Genomic DNA, 22306 nt, shown 5'->3' on the forward strand with positions numbered 1-22306 from the left:
GTAAGCTTCTCTGGAATCATCTGAAAAGCCATCTAACTAGGGAAAGTGAAAACACTTCTCATAAAATATCTGCTAGCTGAACTGGCTCAGAAGTAGGCAAATTTTTTCTGTAAAGGGCCAGATAGTAAATATTTTAGGCTTTATGGTCCACATGGTCTCTATTACAACTACTCAACTCTGCTGTTGTAGCCTGAAAGCAACCATAAACGAGCTTGGCTGTGTTCCAATAAAGTTTTATTTACAAACACAGGCAATATACCAGATTTGTCTCAAGGGCCGTAGTTTGCTGACACCTGGCTACCGCATAACCAGAAAGATATTTTGAAATTTTGAGTACACTATAAAATTCATGATTTCCAAGTTAGAGAAAAATCACCATGTGGCCATAAGAAGTAACTTCAAGGACTCTCCCAAGGGCAAGTGCTTTTATTTGCAGGAAGGATTTGTATTTCTAATTATACTGTTAAAAGGTATTGTTTTAGTACATTTTAGATTAAAAGCAGGTTCTCTTTGCAGCTCTCATGGACACCTCTAGGTTTTTCAAAGTCCCCAGGGAAGGCAACACCTCTTGCCAAGAACAGGTTTTACAAAACCACAGCAGTATGCACCAGAACTGCCACACAGCCTACATTCGTTCCTGTCCCACATTTATTCCCCATTGACAGCATCTGTTCAGGGTGGAGGGCCCTGACACTCAGCCAACAAACAGGTTTCCTAGAACAGTGAAGGCAGGAAACGTAACAGCTCACTTGAGTTAGCATATGCAAATTAAACAGATGTAAATGAATCAATCTAAAAATTCAATCTTTTCTGATATTAGGACTTTCTAGTTTTTAACCATCATGCTTCTGGTTGCCTACCCAGTTAGTTACAAGCAATATAACAGTGAATAAGGTTTGCTCTCTGTTCTCACTCTGTTCTCATAGATTTCCTAGGCTAGCTAAGGTAATGAACAAGGAAATGAAATCTTTGATCCTTCTATCTCCCACCAATAGCTAAATGTACATTATATCTTGAGTTACTCCTCTTCCTCTCATATTCCTAAATGCTTCCACTCTAATTGTGACCCCTACCCACCTATTACCTATTTCATTTCCAAGTGTTTTTGATCATTCATACCTTTTAGTAGGAACATTTTAAATATGGGCCCAATATACACTTCCATTTATAATAAGAAATGAGTATGTATAGGTATACGTAAAATTAAATATACACAGAAAAATCTGAAGAATTACATAAATAAAAACAAGTTCTAGTATTTTCTTCCTATACTCCAATGAAACAAACACATTCTACTTGGAAACTGGATTATGGTGGTAGGTTCTAAACTTGACCCTACCGAAACAGACCCTATAAACACTACATTCAAACATATTAACGTACAAGGCACTAAGAGAACACCAATGATCAGCTGATTCATTCTGCTTAGACAACCTACCAGCGCAGGCAAACAAAGAAGGCCACATTAAAGCCATTAAAGCTAGACCTTTGAAGTCCACACTGTGTACTGGAAACAGTAAATGGTTCAGTTAAATGATGTGCTCCAGACAAAACAGCAGCATCAAATCTGAACAGAAAAGAGGCCATTATAGAGTCCGTTATTCACTGCAACACAAATCAGCATCAAAACTGTTAGAAAAAAAATTTCTTAATGAATGAGATGTCAATATTAAATATAAAAGATTAATTAGAAAATCAGTGTCTTAGATTGACTTTTTTTCTTTAAGCAAAAAGACAGCCAGTGAAGGTAATATATAAATATATTACCTTATACAGAGAATACCCTGTAGTTAGCACTTCACATTCCTAAGACATCTCAAGAGAAACCTAGGAAATTTAAATTTATTAATACTCTCACTACAAGTATCACGTGGCTCACATTAAAAATCAAATTAAAAACCAAACTCATTCATGTAGTAGTCATTCATATAAAACTTCACTAAAAATTTCCAAATTCCAGAATACTTTTTCTTATTTGTCATTGGGTCCAATACTTCCAATTTTTCAAGATCTTTTCAATTCTCGTGAGAATACACTATAGGATCTGTAATGTCTTAAAGTCTTACTCTAGTGTCCTATCTTGTTCTAAGCTAGGAATTTGCAATAATCAATGAATGAAAAATCCTTTCCATTTATGATATATAAAAAAATGCAACCAATGAAAACATGACAATGAAGGAATGCTTGGCCATTTGGGAGTACCTTTAGCACTTACCAAAGTTTTTTGTTCCATAAATCCTTATAAGTGCAATATGTACACAGTATGTACCATGCTGTTGCTTCCTTTGGTAAACATTTATCCACTCTGGAGTGGATGACTCCCTTTTGTAGTTTTGTTTGTGAACAACCTATATTTAAAATGCTTGTTATTACTTTTAATCTAAAAATAAGCAGATACCAAATTACAAAACAATTGTTTTATTTAAGTAGTCTTTATCCAACCGAGGATAAGCATTCAGGTAATTATGTAAGGTTTGTGCCTTATGATTAAGACATAAATTTTTAATGAGCACTCAAAGTCTTGCTGTTAGTCCATCTATAGAAAACAAATAGTTTGTACAAGTTATTAAATACTACACAGAACTCTCCTTTCTGAAATAAAGACTGCTAAGAGTCACTGGTAATAGATACAAAGCACATTTCCAACTTAAGATAAAGAGCTGTCCATTTTCCAACATTAAAGCTTGGCTAGCAGAATTCAATTCAGCAAACATTTACTTAGCACTTACTATGTGCCAGGCCCAAGGGAGAAAAATGGAACTCAAATGACATACACTGTCTCGTAGTGGCTCAAAATCCAGCATCAAAAAACATTTAATGCAAATCAAAACCGCAATGAGATATCACTTAACCCCAATGAGAATGGCCTTTACCAAAAAACCCAAAACAACACATGTTGGCGTGGGTGTGGAGAGACAGGAACACTCATACACTGCTGGTGGGACTGCAAACTAGTGCAACCCCTGTGGAAAGCATTATGGAGGTATCTTAAACAGATTCAAGTAGACGTGCCATTTGACCCAGCAATCCCATTACTGGGCATATACCCAAAGGAAAAAAGGTCATTCTTTAACAAAGACACATGTACCCGAATGTTTATAGCAGCACAATTCACAATCGCAAAGATGTGGAAACAACCCAAATGCCCATCAATACATGATTGGATTAGTAAGCTGTGGTATGTGTATACCATGGAATATTACTCAGCTATAAGGAATAATGAAGATACGACATCTCTATGGTTCTCCTGGAGAGAGTTGGAACCCATTATATTAAGTGAAGTATCCCAAGAATGGAAAAACAAGCATCACATGTACTCACCAGAAAATTGGTTTCCCTGAACATCACCTAAATACACATCTGGGAACGACACCAATCGGACATCAGACTCAGGTGGGGGGTGGGGGAGGGGATGGGGGTATGCCTACACAATGAGTGCATTGCGCACCGTTTGGGGAATGGTAAGGCTTGAAGGTACTGACTCGGGAAGGGGGGGTGGGGAAGGGAAGGATATATACCTACATGATGGGTGCAACGTGCACTACCTGGGGAACAGACACGCCTGGAGCTCTGACTTGGGGGGAAAGGCGGTACATGGGCAACGTATGTAACCTGCAATTCTGTATCCCCCATAACAATAAGATGATATAAAAGAAAAAAAACATTTAAACTCCTGGAGAATGTAAAATTCTAAATTGTTAATGCTCACAACAGCAAAAATGTTGGGCTACATTTACAGTTTGGTCCTGGAGAAATTCTATTTTAAAGTGTATATAATACGAATGTGACAGATACCAATCATTTCAAATAAACAACACAAGTGTTTTCCACTGTGATCATGCCACGATAAATGACTACCACATTGCATGTGGTAATCCAATCTGGCTGTTAGACCAGGACAACAAAATTGTTCCAATTAATTCTTGACATTCATCAGCTACACCTTCTCAGAGCAGACATTCCTAAGTACACCAAGATGGATCCATAATAGTGATGCAATACATGCATCACTGGTTATCAGATAAGACACTGTTGGATATTCTTGCTATCAGGTGGTGACAGCTGTGAATTTAATCAAGGCTCTACATGAATTATGTGGTGACTATCTCCGCCCAATTCATCCAACAGGAGAGAAAGTAAAAAGAATAGCAGAAAGAAACAACAGCTGCTCAAAACACTGCACATGCTGACGGCAGTACTAGGACACAATACTTGTTTTCACTATCTTATGCTGAGTGCGTATCAAAAGCAAGAGACAAGAGGAAACCAGTACATTTTGCCTCAGGTTAAACTTGAAGACCCTCCACAAATGTATTTCTATTAATAACACCTCCACATAAGAACTAATCACTATAATCAAACTACCATGACCATCCTCAAGACGTAACTTCACAATGTCAGTCCCTTGTTCTTACCTGTGCCGCATTCTTCAAGACCTATATAATCCTTTGTGAAGTCTTCTCTCTTCAACCACCCCATGAAGAGAGAACTCTAGAACCCCAAAATTGATAATGATCATTGGAAACTTTACCATATATTAAGACTTCCCAATGTGGTGGAAAGAACTCTAGCTTTGGCTCAAAACAGTATTTTCACTGGTTTCTAAATCTCTTTAAGCCTTATAGTTTTAAGGTGTAGGGGGTTTCCCTAATTTCCATGAAAAAAAGGACTTTTTATTGCTTTTTAGTCCTAGTATCTCCAGCATTGTGCTTTGCTCAAATGGATGCTCAAGAGAGTTTAATATATTCACTGCCTGGTATAAATGTTTCAATACTTATAAATAAATATGTAAATAAACCTATCACAAGTCATGTACTTTAACATAAAAAATTAAAGGGTTTTGGGGCAGAGTAGGTATAAGACATATAACAAATCACAACAAAGAATTTTTGCATTAGTTAAGACATTCCATTATAATCAAAGGAAACTTTCCATGAGTTCAGAATCAAAGAATAAGTACAAGAGACCATCTTATTCAATTCCCTCTATAACAAAAGCTCTCAATCGCCAGGTGATACATGAAAAGAGTCTGGGGTCAGGAGTCTATAAATATGGTGCCAAGTAATCCAATGTATTCTCTGCATTTGAACCATTACCCTGAGCAGGGGCCTATTGACATTATCAGACTGCTGAAGTGGTCCATGGCAAGAGGGAGAGAGAGTGAAGGTGCAAGAGAAAGTAAGGAGGAACCCCTTTACACAAGGGAAATTAGTTTACAGCAGAGTTGTGTGAATATTTCAATATCCTATAACTAGTTAGAAGATGACTTAAAAGTCACATCTCCCATTATCTTTCCATTATTACATTTGGCAAGTGAATCTTCAGTTTAATTCAACCACATAACTGACTTTCAGTCTGAATCACACCTGCTTATTCGGTACTAACTGAAGGACAAACCAAGCTGGTAGTGGGTGCTATAGCATCATTCACTGCTAAAAATACTAAATCAAAAAATCTTTGAGGTTAGCTTTTTCTGATCTTTTCTCACAGAAGAAAACAATAACACTCTGCAAAAACCAATTTCTCAGATGGAATCTTTCGTAACAGAATCTTAATACAGCTTCTCATTTCCATCAACTACAACATTCAAAGCAACAGCTGTACTTTATACAGATTTTGCAATTTAATTTTAGTTTTGATCATGCTAGACTCTAATCATTTTTTCTTCTTTAAAAAAGGAAATTACAAGCCCAAGACAAAAATCATTTTTACAGAATATTTATAGGATTGCCCATCATGCTAAATAAGAGTACCAAAAAATTTCATGTAAAATTGCAGTAAAATACAGTTCTTAAACACTTGTTTTACCTAATTTTCTTACCAACAAAAATATAAATGTCCATTTAATAATCTGTTTGCAAGTAATTCTGCTTAAACCAACATTTTAAAAACACCTGGTTGAAACTGTACACTCTTTAAATGATCATTACTTAATTTTGATATGACTTCATGATAACTCAATTAACAAAATTTTTACACATTAAATGTGATTCATCTAGTTTAACTTATGTCTTACACTTGCTATATGTATTGACATTTACAGATAAAACTCACAGCAGTAACGCCTCTAAGCAGCATAAGAGAGAAAGCCAAGCAATTAAAGAAGTGTTTAATAGGAAAGTTATATGGTTTCTCTTTTAAGCATAACAAACAGTAGTACTTTGACCTTTAAATATCAAAAGAACTTTAAATTGTGACCTGATCAAACATGTAATCTTGTGAGCAAGTTAATAAACTTTAATAGTGAAATAAACCTGGCAGTATTACCTCATTCCTTGAATAAAGATGTCCATTAATAACAGTGTAAACACCTATTTGGGAGAATTATAGTACCCTGTAACAAATCTCTACTCAACAAATTGTGCATAATGATGGGTTCTTATTTCCATCACCACTCTAGCCTTCAAAAATGAGTTTCAGTAATTCATATGCAACCCATTCTGTATTCCTTTATATTACCACCCCACTATGAAAGAATGAGTACAAACCAAGAGCTGAGAAGCCACAAACAGATAATTAGCAAGAACACTATCTTCAGACCTTAATTTCCCAATATTTGGGGTCTTCCTAGATACCTTATTGACTTCTAATTTTAATTCAGTTGTAATCAGTACAATCTGTGTATGAGTTCAACCCTTTTAAATGTATTGAAATTTCTGACCCAGTATATGGTACATTTTTTGAATATACTATGAACTAAGGAATGAATATCCTACAGTTGTTGGATGTAGTGTTTTAAAATATCAATTAGGCCAGAATGGTTGATAGTGTTGTCCCGATCCTCAATGTCTTTTATATGTCTACTTTTTAAAATCTAGTTGCTCTATCATTTGCTGAAAAAGGAGAGTTAAAGTCCCCTACAATGATTTTGAGTCCTCCTCCTCTGGCTCTCTTCCAGAAGTCTCCCCTCATTGTCCAGCAGCCATGATTGCCTTAGCTCCATCTCTAGGTTCCTCAGAACAGAAAGACTATATACTTCCCATGGGACTTTTCCACCCTGTGACTATAGCCCATCCTTAGGGCAAAGCTGCTAAAACAAAAAAATGTACTCTGTGCCAGTCCTTTCTTGCAAGTTTTGACTCCCCTCTAAAATTTGCTTAGTTTTGCTCACTTTCTAGAATACTTAGACTTTATATTTTGTCCAGTGTTTACAATTCTTATCTGCAGGAGGGTCAGTCTATTAGGAGCCTACTCCACCATATCAGAAGCCCCTATAGAATTTTTTTCTTCAATTTTAGTATGTGTCAATCTGTCTCTGTCTGAAATATAATACTGAACCCAGTATGCCCAGAATCCAGCAAAAGTTTGATAAACATGGTACTAACAAGAACAAATTTCATGAATCAATAACTTTAGTATCATAATATATTCAGCAAGAGGAAGATCATTAATAGTACTGATTAAATGTTTAATTAAGATTATTCAATAGCTGTGTTGGAAGATGCATTTGAGAAAGGAGATCAGTCAGGGGGCTAATTTAACAATCCAAAAGACAGACTAGGGAGTGACAGTAGGCACGAAAAGAATGGGGATTGGGCCAGAGAAGTTAGCAGTATATAGGTAAATAAACAAGTTCACAGAAATTCAAAGAAATGTCAAGGGAGAAATCACAAACATTTTGCTCCACAATCTGCTGCCTGAAAACATTACGGCATTAACTCTTCTCTCCATGCACGTGTCTTACATTCACTGTTATCTCAATTTGTCCTTCAGAAATGGGAAGTAGTGACCATGTCAAAACTCTTCCAACCCATGCTAAAAATGGGCATCACTAATCAACCACTGCACTCTGAGCCAAGTGAAATTTATCGGTTTTAAATATAGAGATCCAGAGTGTTGCTACCATCTGATCAATTTGCACATAATAGGAAAACTATCTCCTATCCCTAATTTACACGTTGACCAGACTAATTTGCCTTAAATGATTTTATATATAGTCACACAAAACAAATATATTTAAAGCAACCCTGTTTATATTATCAAGCTCAAATTCATATACTAGGCCTCTTAATCTAGCACAATCCACCTATCCAAATTCAGCTACATTACATATATGTTCACTATTCCACCCAGTTCCTTTTTACAATATGACATATACATTTCTATCTGCAAGCCTTTGTTTATGCTATTCCCTTGATAAAAAAGCCCTTATAACTACATTGTTAGTTAGGTTCTTTTCTTCAAGATTCAATTCAAGTCCTATCCTCATAGCCCCTTGTACTACCCTCCCTCCAGAACACTTCTATTACAAACCTAAGCTCACAAGTACTATTACTTGCCTTTTAATGCTCATGTTCTCTATACCTAACCAAACTACAAACAACATGAGCATAAGAATGTCACTGGTCATCAGGGAAAAGCAAATCAAAACCATAATGAGATATGACTTCATATTCAATATGACGGCTATAATCAAAAAGGCAGATTAGTGATGATGAGGACATATAATAGAAGAATCGGAACCCTCATACACTGCTGGCAAGAAATGTAAAATGGTGCAGCCACTTTAAAAAATAGTCTAGCAAGTCTTCAGAAATTTAAACATACAGTCACTATGTGATGCAGCAATTGCATTCCTAGGTATAAATACCCAACAGAAATGAATACTTGTGTCCCCCAAAAAATGTGTACATCAATGTTCACAGCAGTATTCATAACTGCCAAAAAGATAGAAACAATCCAAATATCCATTAACTGATGAATGGATACACAAACATGGTATATCCATACAACAGAGTATTATTCAGCCATGAAAAGAAATGAAGTCCTGATACATACAACAACATGGATGAAGCTCAAAAAACATTATGCCAAGTGAAAGTCAATCAGAAAAGACCACTTATTGTGATCCTATTCATAAGAAATGTCCAGAATAAGCAAATCTACAGAGACAGAAGATAGATTAGTGGCAATTTACAGCTGAGGGGAATGGAGGGTTAGGAGGTAATAGCTTAAAGGGTGTGGCATTTCTTTTTGGAAGTGACGAAAAACATTCTCAAATTGTTGTGATGGGCTGTACAACTCTAAACATACTAAAAATGACTGAATTATACACTTTAAATAAGTAAATTGCATGGTATGAATTATCTCAAAGCTATTACACCAAAAAAAAAATATATGGTAAAAGAAAAAAAATTAAGTTTTCCACTGAAGAATAATATGATACATTCATTTTCAATCCACTCTGTGTGAAAGCTCAGTGTTTTTAATTCTTTTCTCAGTAGACTTTTGGGTCTGGGAATTATGGGTTTTTCACTGAAAGGAGGAATAAATGAGTCCCTAAAGTGTTTGTGGGTTGATTTTTTTTTTAACAGATCTCAACAGACAATGGATAAAGCTGATGATCTAAGTAGTCCAGCAGAGTCTTTCACAACCTGAGAAAACCACAGACTTAAATTACCTCATTAAATAATCATTTCTTGGCATCTGCCAAGGCTTTACATTTCATACAGCATGAGGGACTAAATACATGAACGCCACTGGAAAAATGCTTCCCAACTGTTATGAGGCTAATCTTTCCCTCAACTTAAGACGAGGAATTCCTAGAAAACTACATAAAACCATTCATATTAACGATATCAATGGGAATGAATAAGTATAAATGAATTGTAGGTTTCAATGTGAAAAAACTTATGAATCATTTTTCTCCTTAATACTACTAAGTACACTTTTGGCAAGAACATACAAACCAACACAGATGTGAACACATCGGCCTGCCAAAACAATTCTACTTTCATTTCTGGCTAAAAATAACTAGATAATTAAAGTTACTTGAATGTCCCAAAAGGGACACAAGTATTGCCTAGCAGTTTTTAGATTGTTTTTCCAAGTTTCTGAATTATGGAGACAACAAAACTCAAGTGGCACTGTATGTATTTAGGAGCACTTATGCTGGCACTGAGAAATGGGGAGCCTGCTTCCATTCGACTCTCCCTCAGTTAAATTCTCCAGCTGAAAAAATACACAGCAGAAGTCTTTCCAAGTCATCTGCCAAGAGTAATATACATACCCTTTATCATAACCCCACTCAAAACCACACATACATTTAGGCCCAAAACAAACCATTGATGGGACAGTATTGGGATCTATCTGATTCTGTAGTGAACTCACTCTAAAATAAACTGATAGTTCAAATACAAAAATTTAGTTTTTCTAAAGAATCTTCTCAACCATCTTCAGAAGAAGGTGGTTAGCCAAAACTTTTCACTTAGATTTTAGTTGTGTTTTTCAAGAGAACATAGAGGACCATGCAAAGAAAATTGGTCCTAGAGATCAAAGCAAACTGAAAAAAGAGATGAAGGGATTAATTTAGGTTAGGAATGATTTCACACAAGCTATTTACTCTGTATCTGACCCAGCTTTTCAAAACCAATACTAGGTCCTATCTAAGATTAATCCATTCAGTCAACAAATATTTACTGACCCTTTATCTTCCCAGTATATTTTTCTACCAGATGGTCAAGTCTCACATTGGGTTAAGGAATCTGAATAAGCACAGATAAAAGATCAATCACATTTGAATTTAAAGGTTTCTATTTATTCACTCATTTAATTCAACAAATAGCTACTGAGAACCTACTATAATGATAGGCAATCCTGACAGATGTAACACAAAAATGAATGCATATTCATTTATGTATGTTACTATGTTAACCTGCAAGTAGGGATCTCAGACTCTTCATAGTTCTTGAAACCTAGAAATAGTTTTTCTCTCTCTCTCTTCAGGAAATGAGTAACAAAAGCCAAACAAATCTGAAATTTCTGCCATAAAACAGGGCCAGTTGATGGGGGAAGGGGGAGGAAGAGATAGGAAGGAGGAGTAACTCAGTATACCAAACTTAATCATGCCATTATAAGCCCATAAATCTGGCTAGTTAAGCTGGTGCTAGTAGACATGCTGGAAAGCAGGTAGTTAGGCTCCAGCATACTGATAGCATATTCTTGGGCAGCAATATATTAATGCTTCTTCCCTCCTTTTTGTGAAAAGGAGTGAATCAGAAATAAGAGGATTATTTCTAAAAAGATCCAATCATCAATATTTTATTCAAATTACATAAAATGGCTCCATAGGCATTAAAACACATTAGTAATCGTGCTGAAAACTGGCCAAACTAAAAACCCTTCATAGAAAATAGTAAAGAGAAAAAGATTCACTAAAAGCCAGAGTCCTTAAAAAAAAAAAAAAAAAAGTTCAGTCTCAGTATTTGAGTGAGGAGATAGAGAGTTTAATAGAAATTTACTTACTCTTTGATTTGCAAAACTCTCCTTTATGAAAATGTCAGCAAGTAGAAGACAGTTCAGATAGATCAAAAGATGCAAAGACAACAAAACAGTGCTGATCTAAACCACAGGAGAGAGCATTATTTCGCAAGTTCTTGCAAAGTGTTTTTGGAATACACAACCATTTCCTACATCAAACATTTTGAAATTAGTGTACTTTCCAAAATTAGGTTTCACAACAAGGAAGAAAATATTCCTCTGCTGTTTCTTCCCATGACAAAAACCAGTAAATATGAAAATGCAGGTGGAAGAATTATTCTAACTGTAATCCTCCAAAGATATAACAGGAAATATGCCATTATAATTTACAAAACAAATTTAGGTAAGAATTATTTGTAGATATGCCTTATAGTGATTGTCACTAAGAAATCAATTGATTCACTCAGCCTAGCAATAAGAGGGGTAGGGAGGGAACAGACCAACAGGAAGAAAAATGGCACCAAGACAGATCATGCCTGAAAATATGAGCTTTATTCTTTAAGTACTTTAAGTTGCAATAAGTGATTTCTATCTCATGCATGCTCAATGCCAAAGAATTTCTTCTTATATTCTAGGGACATTTACAGTGCCTAGTTTACTAAGGCACTTGTTTTTAGAGCTTGAAATTTATGCACCATAAGAATCACCACCATGTTGGCCTTATTAGAATTGTAAGGAAATATCACTCTGTTTTCAATCATTTATTATGCCAAATAAAAACCAGCAGATTCTCTGCCCAACAGTATATCAAGACCGTCTGTCACCTCTATTCTAACAGCCAGCAGGCAAGCTAAAAGAAGAAACCAAAAACAGCAACAGCTTTCTAGGGGGAAAAATGTCCAGAGATTGATGATCTGCTACCTGCTTAATAAACTTTTTTGTCCTATAGCAAAACACTCCTAGCTTGAGAAATAAATTTTTAAAATTCAGTTTAAACAAATCATAGATGTTTTTAATAATATCTACATTTTATTGTTTTATTTTGATACTAAAGATGAAAGTACTGTCAATGAATCAATTCCACAGGAGAAGCTCATTTAAGGAAAATCCCATGCTACAAACAAGTATTAAGTGTCTAACGTGTGAAACATGCTGCAGAGAATGCAGAAATATGAAGTGGTACCTGACTCAAAGAGACCCATCTTATTACATACTTCATTGTACAGACAATGTGCCTGCCAGAAGCCTATGTACTAATTCTTCCTGATCTTTCTTCCTTTGGTGGGGGACAATTCAAACAGAGAGCCTGTCTTAGTCTGTTTTGTGCTGCTATAACAGAACACCAGAAACTTAGTAATTTATAAAGAATGGAGATTTATTTCTCACAGTTCTGGAGGGTGGGAAGTCCAAGATCAAGGCACCACCATTTGGTGGCCAGTATGGGCCTTCTTACTGTGTCCTCACACGGCAGAGGGTAAGAATGGCAAGAGGGAAGAACCCTGGGTCCTCACATGGCAAAAGAGCAAGCTAGCAGACTGCCACATGAAACCTTTGTATAAAGGCCTTAAAACCCATTAAGGAGGAAGAACCCTCATGATCTAATCACCTCTTAAAGGCCACACCTCTTAATACTATTACACTGATAACACCTGAATTTGAGGTGACACATTCAAACCACAGCAGAGCCCAAACCAAAGGAATCAAGGACGCCTCATATTTCAACTGTGGTGGTATCTTTTACAGAGATAAATCCCATCCATCAGTAACCCAAAAGGCATGGAAAGGGTTATAGAGAAACTGCTAAGTGACTAAGAGTATGTTTTCATTAAACATGCATTACGTTACAAATACACATACACACTCAAATACCCCACACAACATTGTATTCTATTATGGCCATATAAATAGAAGAAACAGAAAAAAAGAATGCAGAATGAGGTTTTATCATCGAAAGATAAGAAAACAATCCAACCGAGAGGGAGACAAAAGGAAGCAAAAGGGTAAAAGAGAGCTAGGGAATTAAAGAGCAATTCATTTGCCTAGTAATTTATCTTTAATATGTTTTACAAAATCATTGGTCTGTGATGTATTGGAAATTAAAAACATTAACTCTCCAAAGACAGCTTGAGAAACACTGCCCTAGAGGCTTTTAACATTTAAATCATCATGAAATCTATGTAGTGATCTTATACTTATTTTATAAGTAAGTTTACACTTATACTTTGACTAAAACAATAGGCCTTTCTTAATAGACATCACTGTTCCCATTTAACCTTACTAAAGTGCCCCTGCTCTGACGAATTAACTGGCTGGCACCAACTCCAAAGAGAGTCTCCATTATCTTTACATCTCCCTGGAGTGCCTAGCCCTCAGTGCTCAATTAACTAATGGGCAGATTACACATATGCTCAGGGAACCAGCAAAGCTGGAGTACTTTAAAAAAGAATTGTTCTTGCAGTAATTTATTTCAACAAAAGCAGCAGTCATCATGGAGAAAAATAACTTGAGGACTTTCTTTACTGTTTTAAAATTTCAAATTTCATATTCAAATTACATTCATTTCATTTCAAATTACATATATGGAGAAGCAGCACCATAATCTTTTCAGTGCTTAAAGTGTCTAAAGGTCATAATCCTACAATGGTAGACAAGTGCCCTACACACCCCCAGGGTGACTGCCTCCGACCATTCTGTTTGATATTGCAGCATCCCACCCCCGTTCCCCGGATTCTACACCCCCCTTACCCTGTTTTATTTTGCCCATAGCACACATACCCATTTTAAACCTCATGAGGCCTGCATTTCACCTAAGTGCACACTTTCAGGGTAAAGAACAATGCTTCACATCAAAGCAGAAATGATTTAACTCTGCTTGTCACTAACAGATGGTACAAGCTTCAGATGCTGCCTTAGACTTGGATTCAACATGTACCTTTGAAGGTGTGTTTCAAAAACATACATTGAAACGAACAATGTCAAAACAGAAATCTGTCTGGACAAATTTAAAAGTGTTGAAAACAAAGAGTTGAGTCCAGCGTCATTACAAAGATGGTCCTCCCATTAAAAAGCTTTAAAAATAAAAACACTGACTGCTTAGACTTAAGAACAAGTGGTCTCATGGACAGCATTTTTAGAAACTAACCTGCCCTACTGGCATGAATTCTGTACAGTTTTGTTAGAGCTATATAAATAAGCACTTGTTGACAAGTTTGAAGAGCTTCTTATTTCTCATAACTTAATAATCAAGTGCAAGGGCAACTTACATGACCTTCAAGAAGAGCTTGTCCTAAACCACATTTCTTTCATTACCTTTATTATAACTACCTTAAATATACCCTGTAAATATAGCTGCTAAAGCTTACACAATAAAAGTAGATTAGAAAATCCAGCAGTCAGCAAACACTTTAAATATTGAGTATTGTATAAAGTAGGAAATGAAGGGAAACAAGTCAATTTGATGCAATAATGATCCAGCATGTTAGAGAATAAACATCAAGCTGCCAAAAGTAGCTTTTAGCTTTCCATTGTGAATTTCCATCCTCAGGAAATCATCTGCATGTAAAACACAAATAGGAAAAAATATATATAATGCAACTCAGTATGTACATTTGAGTTTCAAGTCACATAATAACTATTCACTTTGAATTAGAATGAAGCTTAAATTACAACTAAAGAATTAAGCACAGCATGCAAAAAAAAAAAAAAAAGGCACCTATATAAAACAAAAAAGCCTATATACCAACTCTACTTGAACTACTCAAAATTGGATATCATTCCACCATTGCTCCACTTCATGGTATCAAAAATTCAGAGTACAGTAGTCTTGACTTTAAAGAGCTCTTCTGTATAAGTCAACCAAGTATCATATAAGGCTCTTGAACACAACTATTATGACAAGCTCAGTAATCACCAGGCATGGAAGAAATAGACATGCGGATACATTATGAAACGCCAAAAAAAAAATAAAATAAAATATGAGCAAAATAGACAGTTTGAATACAGAGGTCAGTGGGTTGAAGAAGTAAAAGATAGATTCAACAAAGAGGCAAGATCCGCACTGAATCTTAAAAGATAAGATGTGAAATGCTGAAGTGGTAAGAGATCATCTAGGAAGAAACCCTTCAGTGTAACTGGAAACTGACACTGGGAAAAATAGGCTGGTAGGACAATAGGGTAGAAGCCAGTTTACAAAGCCCACCCAAAAGGATCAACTAAAGGGAAGTATGGAAGGTTAACCGCATGAAAAAAAATACTCATTTGACCAAGATTCAGAGGAAGATAACTTAGAAGAACACTGAGCTCCCATAAGCCAAGTATACGGTGATAAGCGTCAGGGGCAGAAGAATGATAGTGCTAATGGGAAGTAAAAATGAGAAGAAAAGAAACAACACTAAAAGCCATTGCTAAATGTAAAAATGACAGGAATCAAAGCAAGTGCAATCACATTGAGGCAAGTCAGATGGGCCTAAGTACAAACTCCAGTTCTGCCAGTTTACTAATGATGGAACATTACGCAAGTAACAATCTTTCAAAGACTCTTTCTTAACTTATAAAACAGGGGTAACACTACACAAAGCTGCGGTAAGAATTTAAATAAATGAGATACAATATTCAAAGTGCGTGGCAAGTTATAGAGAAATGATGTCAATTATTTCTTTCAAAGATATACAGTATAAGCTTCTAAAAGTCATTAAGTACCTAGGTACTTAGGTAGTACTACTCAGTAATTGCTGCTGGAAAGAGAATAAATAAAAGTGAGAAAGAGAATAAATAAAAGTGAGAAAGAGAAAAAGAGGTGAAGAGAGAGGAAGGTGAAGAGACCAGAGGCAGGAAAATTCAGCTCCCATATAGCAGAATCTTGATTGAGAACTTGGAATTTTTTTTAAGAATATACATACAAATAAGCTTCAAAGTTAGCTAATCTATGTTTTAACACCAATAGTAGGTTCTCTTAATACTAAAAAAAAAAAAAAAGAAAAACTATCCAAAAAAGTAAGACAATGTAAACAGGATCTAGAATCAAAGGGAAGGTGCAGAGAATAATCTGTGGGTATCATTCAAATCTTAATTAAAACTGACCTATGTGTACTGTTAAAAAAGTTTTAAAAAGACATTTGCTGAGCTAAAATGGAATCCACCCAGTCACATTTATAAAAAATGAAAAAATATAAAAGTATATGCTTAAATTTCATTCTCATATTTAGAGAAATAAATGTTCTAAAATAAATTTTTATTTAATAATTTTAATTATATATTCACATTCTTATCTACCACTGTTTCCCTGGAGGTCAACTTTCTAAACACCCAACAACCAATAAAACTAGCCAAAATAAGTTTCTCCCCTATGACGGAGGGTGGGGGACAGCCAGCCTTCTCTTACTACCTTATTGCATGATCACCCCAGCTGTGCTCTCTCCGGCATGTCTTTTATTGCTCCATCACTCCTGACTCCTCCATTGCTAAGGAAATCTGGTTGTCCTTCACATTGATCTTGTCAAATAGAAAAGGACTGTGATGAGGCAGCCTTCCAGAAGGCATTGCTTGCACTTGGCACTCAGTATACCTCTCTTCTCCATTCATGCCTAAGTCTAAAGACAAACATACTCTATATTCCAACTCTGTGCACACAACGAGTAGCCCAAAATTATTTACAGTATTGTCAATTACACTGACATTACCTGGCCACAGAAAGCAAATGATGGTAGGCAGGCCAGAAGAGAAGAATGTGACTTGGCATCACAAACAGAATGTGACTTGGCATCACCAAATTTACCACTGTGACCTTGGACAGGTCATTTGAAAGCCTTTGCTTCTTCCTCTGTAATTTTAGGTAATACCTAACCTTTCGTGTCATGAGGAAAAAATGAGAACTTACAAGGAAAGTATTCAGTATATGGTAAAATGCCAAATAAACATTGTTATGGTATTAATAACAATATGATTATTAGACAAACTCCATGCACCCTGCAATTCAATGTGTTCCTACTGGCCCCAAGTCTCAGTTTAGTTCTACAAATCTTCTCCTTTTTCCAGGGAGACAAGTAAGGAAGAAAAAGCTAATCAAGATAAACAGGATAAACTGTAAGGATTGGAACCAGTTCTCCTGTATGCACAGTATGGTGTCTACGAAGATGATTCTAAAACAGGAAGAAAAATTTTTGAACAAAGGCAGCAGTGTCTGAAAAGGTGCTTGGTCTCCCAAAGGGAGTACACCCATTTACATGTGCAAATAATAGGATTATTTCCCATTTTTATATGGGTTTTCTTTACTTTATCAGGGTTATCCTTAAAAGTAGGTAATAAAGGAAAAAAGCATCTTCTAGTGAGTGATGGATACAACACAACACTAAAATATAAAACGTAAGAGGCAAGGCTAAAATGGAAAGCCAACTGAGATCGTAGATACAGAGTCCCATACAAAACCAACTGTCTTAAAAACATGGTGAAGAATCAAAAAGATATTTTAGTGTAAATGAGTACTGATTTTTAAGAATTCAAAAGCAGAACTAGAAGGCACACAGATGGTAAAGAAAAAAATGAAACTATCTTTACCCACAAACACCATAATCAGTTACAGAGAATATCCCAAAGAACCCCCCAAGAAAATAACTACAACTAATAGGCCAGTTTAGAATGATCAGTATACGAAAACAAATTGTATATTTATACTAGCAAGAAAGAATTGGAAATTGAAATTTTAAAAGTCCCATTTATAATAGCATTGAAAAATACCAAATAGAGATAAATCTAACAAAACATGTGCACGATATGTGTGCTTAAAGTTATAAAGCAATGCTAAAGATATTAAAGGGCCAGGCACCGTGGCTCATGCCTATAATCCTAGCATTCTGGGAGACCGAGGCGGGAGGATCGCTCGAGGTCAGGAGTTCGAGACCAGCCTGAACAAGAGCGAGACCCCTGTCTCTACTAAAAATAGAAAGAAATTAGCCAAACAACAAAAAAATATATAGAAAAAATTAGCCAGGCATGGTGGCGCATGCCTGCAGTCCCAGCTACTTGGGAGGCTGAGGCAGAAGATTGCTTGAGCCCAGGAGTTTGAGGTTGCTGTGAGCTAGGCTGACGCCATGGCACTCTAGCTCGGACAACAGAGTGAGACTCTGTCTCAAAAAGAAAAAAAAAAAAAAAAAAAAGACATTAAAGAAGGCCTAAATGAATGGGAGGACATCATATTCATGGATCAGAAGACTCAATATTGTTAAGATGTCAATCCTCTCTAAATAGCAAGGTATTTATAAACTCAATGCAATCCCAATGGAGATACCAGGTTTGTTGTACAAATTAACCAGCTGGTTCAAAAATTTATAAGAGAATGCAATGGTCTAAAAATAGCCAAAATAGTTTTGAAAAAAAGACCCAGTTGAAAGACTCACACTACCTGATTTAAGATTTACTATAAAACTATACAATCAAGATAAGTGTTATTAGTGAAAGGACAAACATATACAGCAGAATTGAGTCCACAAAGAGACATATAGGATCAACTGACTTTCAACAAAGGGTCAAGGTAATTTAATGGAAAAAGCAGTCTCTTCAACAAATGGTACTGGATGAACTAAATACGCATATGCAAAAAAAAAAAAAAAAAAAAAAAAAAGGGTGAGCCTTGACCCTTACCAGAGCACCATACACAAAAATTAAGTGGAAGTAGATCCTAATTTAAATATAAGTGCTAAGTATAAAACCTCTAGAAGAAAACAGAAGAAAATCTTTGTGACCTTGAGTTAATCACAGATTTGACAGATATGACATAAAAAGTGATAAATCAGACTTCAAAATTTAAGATTTCTGCTCTTTACAAGACACATAAGTGAAAACAAGCCATAGATTGAGAGAAAATATTAGCAAAATACATCTCATAAAAGATATGTAGGTATAACATTTTTAAAAAATCTTAAAACTCAGTAAGGTGAGCAACACAATTTTAGGGAGAGAGGCAAAAGACTTGAATAGACATTCCAAAGACAATACATGGATAACAAATAAGCACATGAAAAGATGTTCAGTCATTTTAATGCAAATTAAAACTTCAGTAAGATATCACTACATATCTACTAGAATGGCGTAAGTTAAGATGACTGACAGTACCACATGCTGGCAAGGTGTGATGCAACTGGAACTTCCATCTACTCCTGTGAGGAACACAAACTGGAAGAGTTGACTTAGCAAACAACTGGAGTTTTTCAAAGTTAAACATACGCTTAACATATGTCCCAGCAACCCAACCCCTAGATATATGCCCCCAAGAAATGAGAAAATTATCTACACAAAACCTCATATGTAAATGTTTATGGTGGCTTTTCTCATAATCACCAAAAACTGGACACAACCAATGCCTATTAAATAAACAAACAAACAAACAAAAAAAACTGTGGTATATCTGTAGAATGAGTACAGATATACCCAGAAATGAAAAGAAACAACTGATAAATCCAGTATTAAGTGAAAGAAGCTACAATATTGTATTATTCCATTTATATGTCATTCATGAAAAATGGAAATCTATAGGGATAGAAATCGGATCAGTGATTACCAGAGGTTGAATGTAGGGGGAAGAAATTGATTGCAAGGGGGATGAGGGAATGTTTTAGAGTGATGGCACTTTTTTTTTTTTTTTTTTTTGGGAGACAGGAACTCTCTCTGTTGCCAGGGCTGGAGAGCAGTGGTGCCATCACAGCTTACTGCAGCCTCAAACTCCTGGTCTCAAGCAATCCTTCTACCTCAGCCTCCCATGCAGCTGGGACTACATGTACAAGCCACCATGCCCCAGCTAATTTTTTCTGTTTTTTGCAGAGATGGGGTCTTCCTATGTTGCTCGGGCTGATCTCAAACTCCTGGCCTCAAGGAATCTTCCCACCTGAGCTTCTTTAAGTGCTAGAATTACAGGAGTGAGCCATTGTGCCCAGTCACTGTTTTTTTCTTGACTGTGGTGGTGATCACACAACAGCTTACATTTGTCAAAACTCAAATTGTATACTCTAAAAAGTTTTACTATATAGTTATCTAAAGTAATCTATTTTAGAAAGTTAAACCTTGTTTTGCAATATAATTTTCTCAAATGGCAGATGAGTTAATAAATATTTAAGACATATGCCCTACTTATGTGAACTCACACTTACAAAATTATATGTTTTTCATAATCTTAACTCTAGTTACTTTAACTATATTCATGTTTCTTAGAAAATGGTTTACAAAATATAGTTAATACATTGACTTAAAACAAAATCTTCTTGTTCTTACTTCACTGAAAGTGAGTTTCAACTGCAGACTTAAAATGTTCTGATGTAAAGCAGGATGAGACAGTCCATGATTACTGGCCCAAGAGCACAAAAATATTAAAGTCACAATACCTAGGTTCAAATTCCAACTCTACTCTTTTCTAGTCGTATACTTTACTACAGTATTATATTGTCTCTGTGCCAGCTCTTCCCCCCTCACCTGTATGAGATATAGTAGTTCCTACCTCATAGGTTATTTGAAGGACCAAATGAGACAACGTTTAGAAAATGCCTAACACATAATGCATATTAAGTGCTCAGTAAACAGGTTTGCTGGGTTTTTTGTTTGTCTTTAGTTACGTAAGCACCTTTCCAAGTTTCATGGTTCAAAATCTATTATGTATTTCCTGCTGTGAGCCTTGGAATTTTATTAAACATTGTATAAAGGGTAAGAATCAGCCTTCATTTTTTATTCAATTCTCTTTAAAAGATGAACAACAATTAAGGCATACTAAGTAGGAAGGGGAATAAGGGAGGAAAAAGACAAACATTTACTCTGCACCTACAAGGATCCCAGAAAATAGGTGCTTTAGCTGGATTATCTCTTTTGTTCCTCCTAGCAGGTGGCTATAGAGAAACAAAGGATCTACATGAAAACTTTTAATAAACCTTCATAAGTGGACTTTAAAAGACATGCTTAGTTCTATTTAAGATATTGGCTTGGTTCCCAAAAGCAAATGGCTCATTAAGAGTAAAACTCATGTTTAGAAAGATTTAAATTAAGTACAACCATTCCTTAAAATTTAATCAATCAGAAAGTAGTATCTTAAGAATCACGAGGAAAGATCCTCACACCATCAACCATGAAACCTCATCACTTTCCTTTGTTATAATGACTGGCAACTTTTAAAACAGAGCAATAGAAAAACAGTAACTAAGATTAAAGCTGTCAACCTCTTAGAGTTCCCAAAGTTATGAACAATATAAGAATTCTCTGGCACTTATTCTATGTTTAAATATGGGAGCAAAGAGGAAAAGTTCTCTGCAAAGAAAGTCATTCTAAATTTCTCTTAGTTCTTATTTTCCCCAAGTTCCCAAAAGGCAACAACAAGCACATGGTAAGATGACATGACAGAACACCCTACATTAGAAGTAAACTTACCTGTAATGCTTTATTCTCTTTAAGGTCCAACCCAAACACATTGTGACGCTTCACTTTAAAGAAATCAGCATCTTCTTCCTCCTCATCTCTATCCAAGAACTGCATAGGAACTTCCTCAATCTTCTGTGCCTCAGTGTTAGGAACAGACTGAGTTTGAGACCCCTTTGCTTCTCCCAGTTTCTCTTCTGTTTCTTCATTTTCTTCATCTTCTTCCTCTTCTTCCTGTTCTTCATCACTAATGCTATTAGCGAGTCTGTACTCTGTCCCTTCTAGCCTTTTTCCACCTTTCTGAAGGATGGACATTTTCTCATTGAAGTAGGCTCTAAATTCTTCCACTTCATCATTGGTGAGGGAGGGAGCCCTTGGCTCAATAACTTTATTGGATTGGCTCATTACCAATTCTTTGGTGAGTTGTTGTTTCTGCACTTTCTGAAGAAATCTTACTCGTGGTGCCACAGCAAGACCAAGAGACCTTAAATACAGAAAAAACAATAATTACCTCAATATACTGACAGTATGTTTGTAGATGATATGGAAGAGTTTCTCAAGAGCAGAAATCTATTTCTAAAGCATTTTTTAAAGAAAATGTTCCTCCAAGATACAACTCAATACTAACAGTATAGATGACCCAAAAAGCAAGCCAAAATACACTGAACGCCTGTCAGAAAACATTTTAGATGCTGCTTTTCTTTACGAGAGTAACATAGTA

At 35.7% G+C, this 22306-nt stretch overlaps 1 protein-coding gene across 1 annotated transcript in view; it reads right to left on the reverse strand.

Moving 5' to 3' along the window:
- The window catches only part of DDX10 (DEAD-box helicase 10), a 251676-nt gene that overhangs the window by 172006 nt on the left and 57364 nt on the right, over window positions 1-22306 (reverse strand). The window contains exon 13 of the mRNA XM_069468967.1: window positions 21598-22069. Coding sequence (XP_069325068.1) covers window positions 21598-22069 — 472 coding nt within the window. The remainder of the gene's footprint in view (window positions 1-21597; window positions 22070-22306) is intronic.

This window comes from Eulemur rufifrons, chromosome 6, assembly GCF_041146395.1.
Source record: "Eulemur rufifrons isolate Redbay chromosome 6, OSU_ERuf_1, whole genome shotgun sequence".
Lineage (NCBI taxonomy): Eukaryota > Metazoa > Chordata > Mammalia > Primates > Lemuridae > Eulemur > Eulemur rufifrons.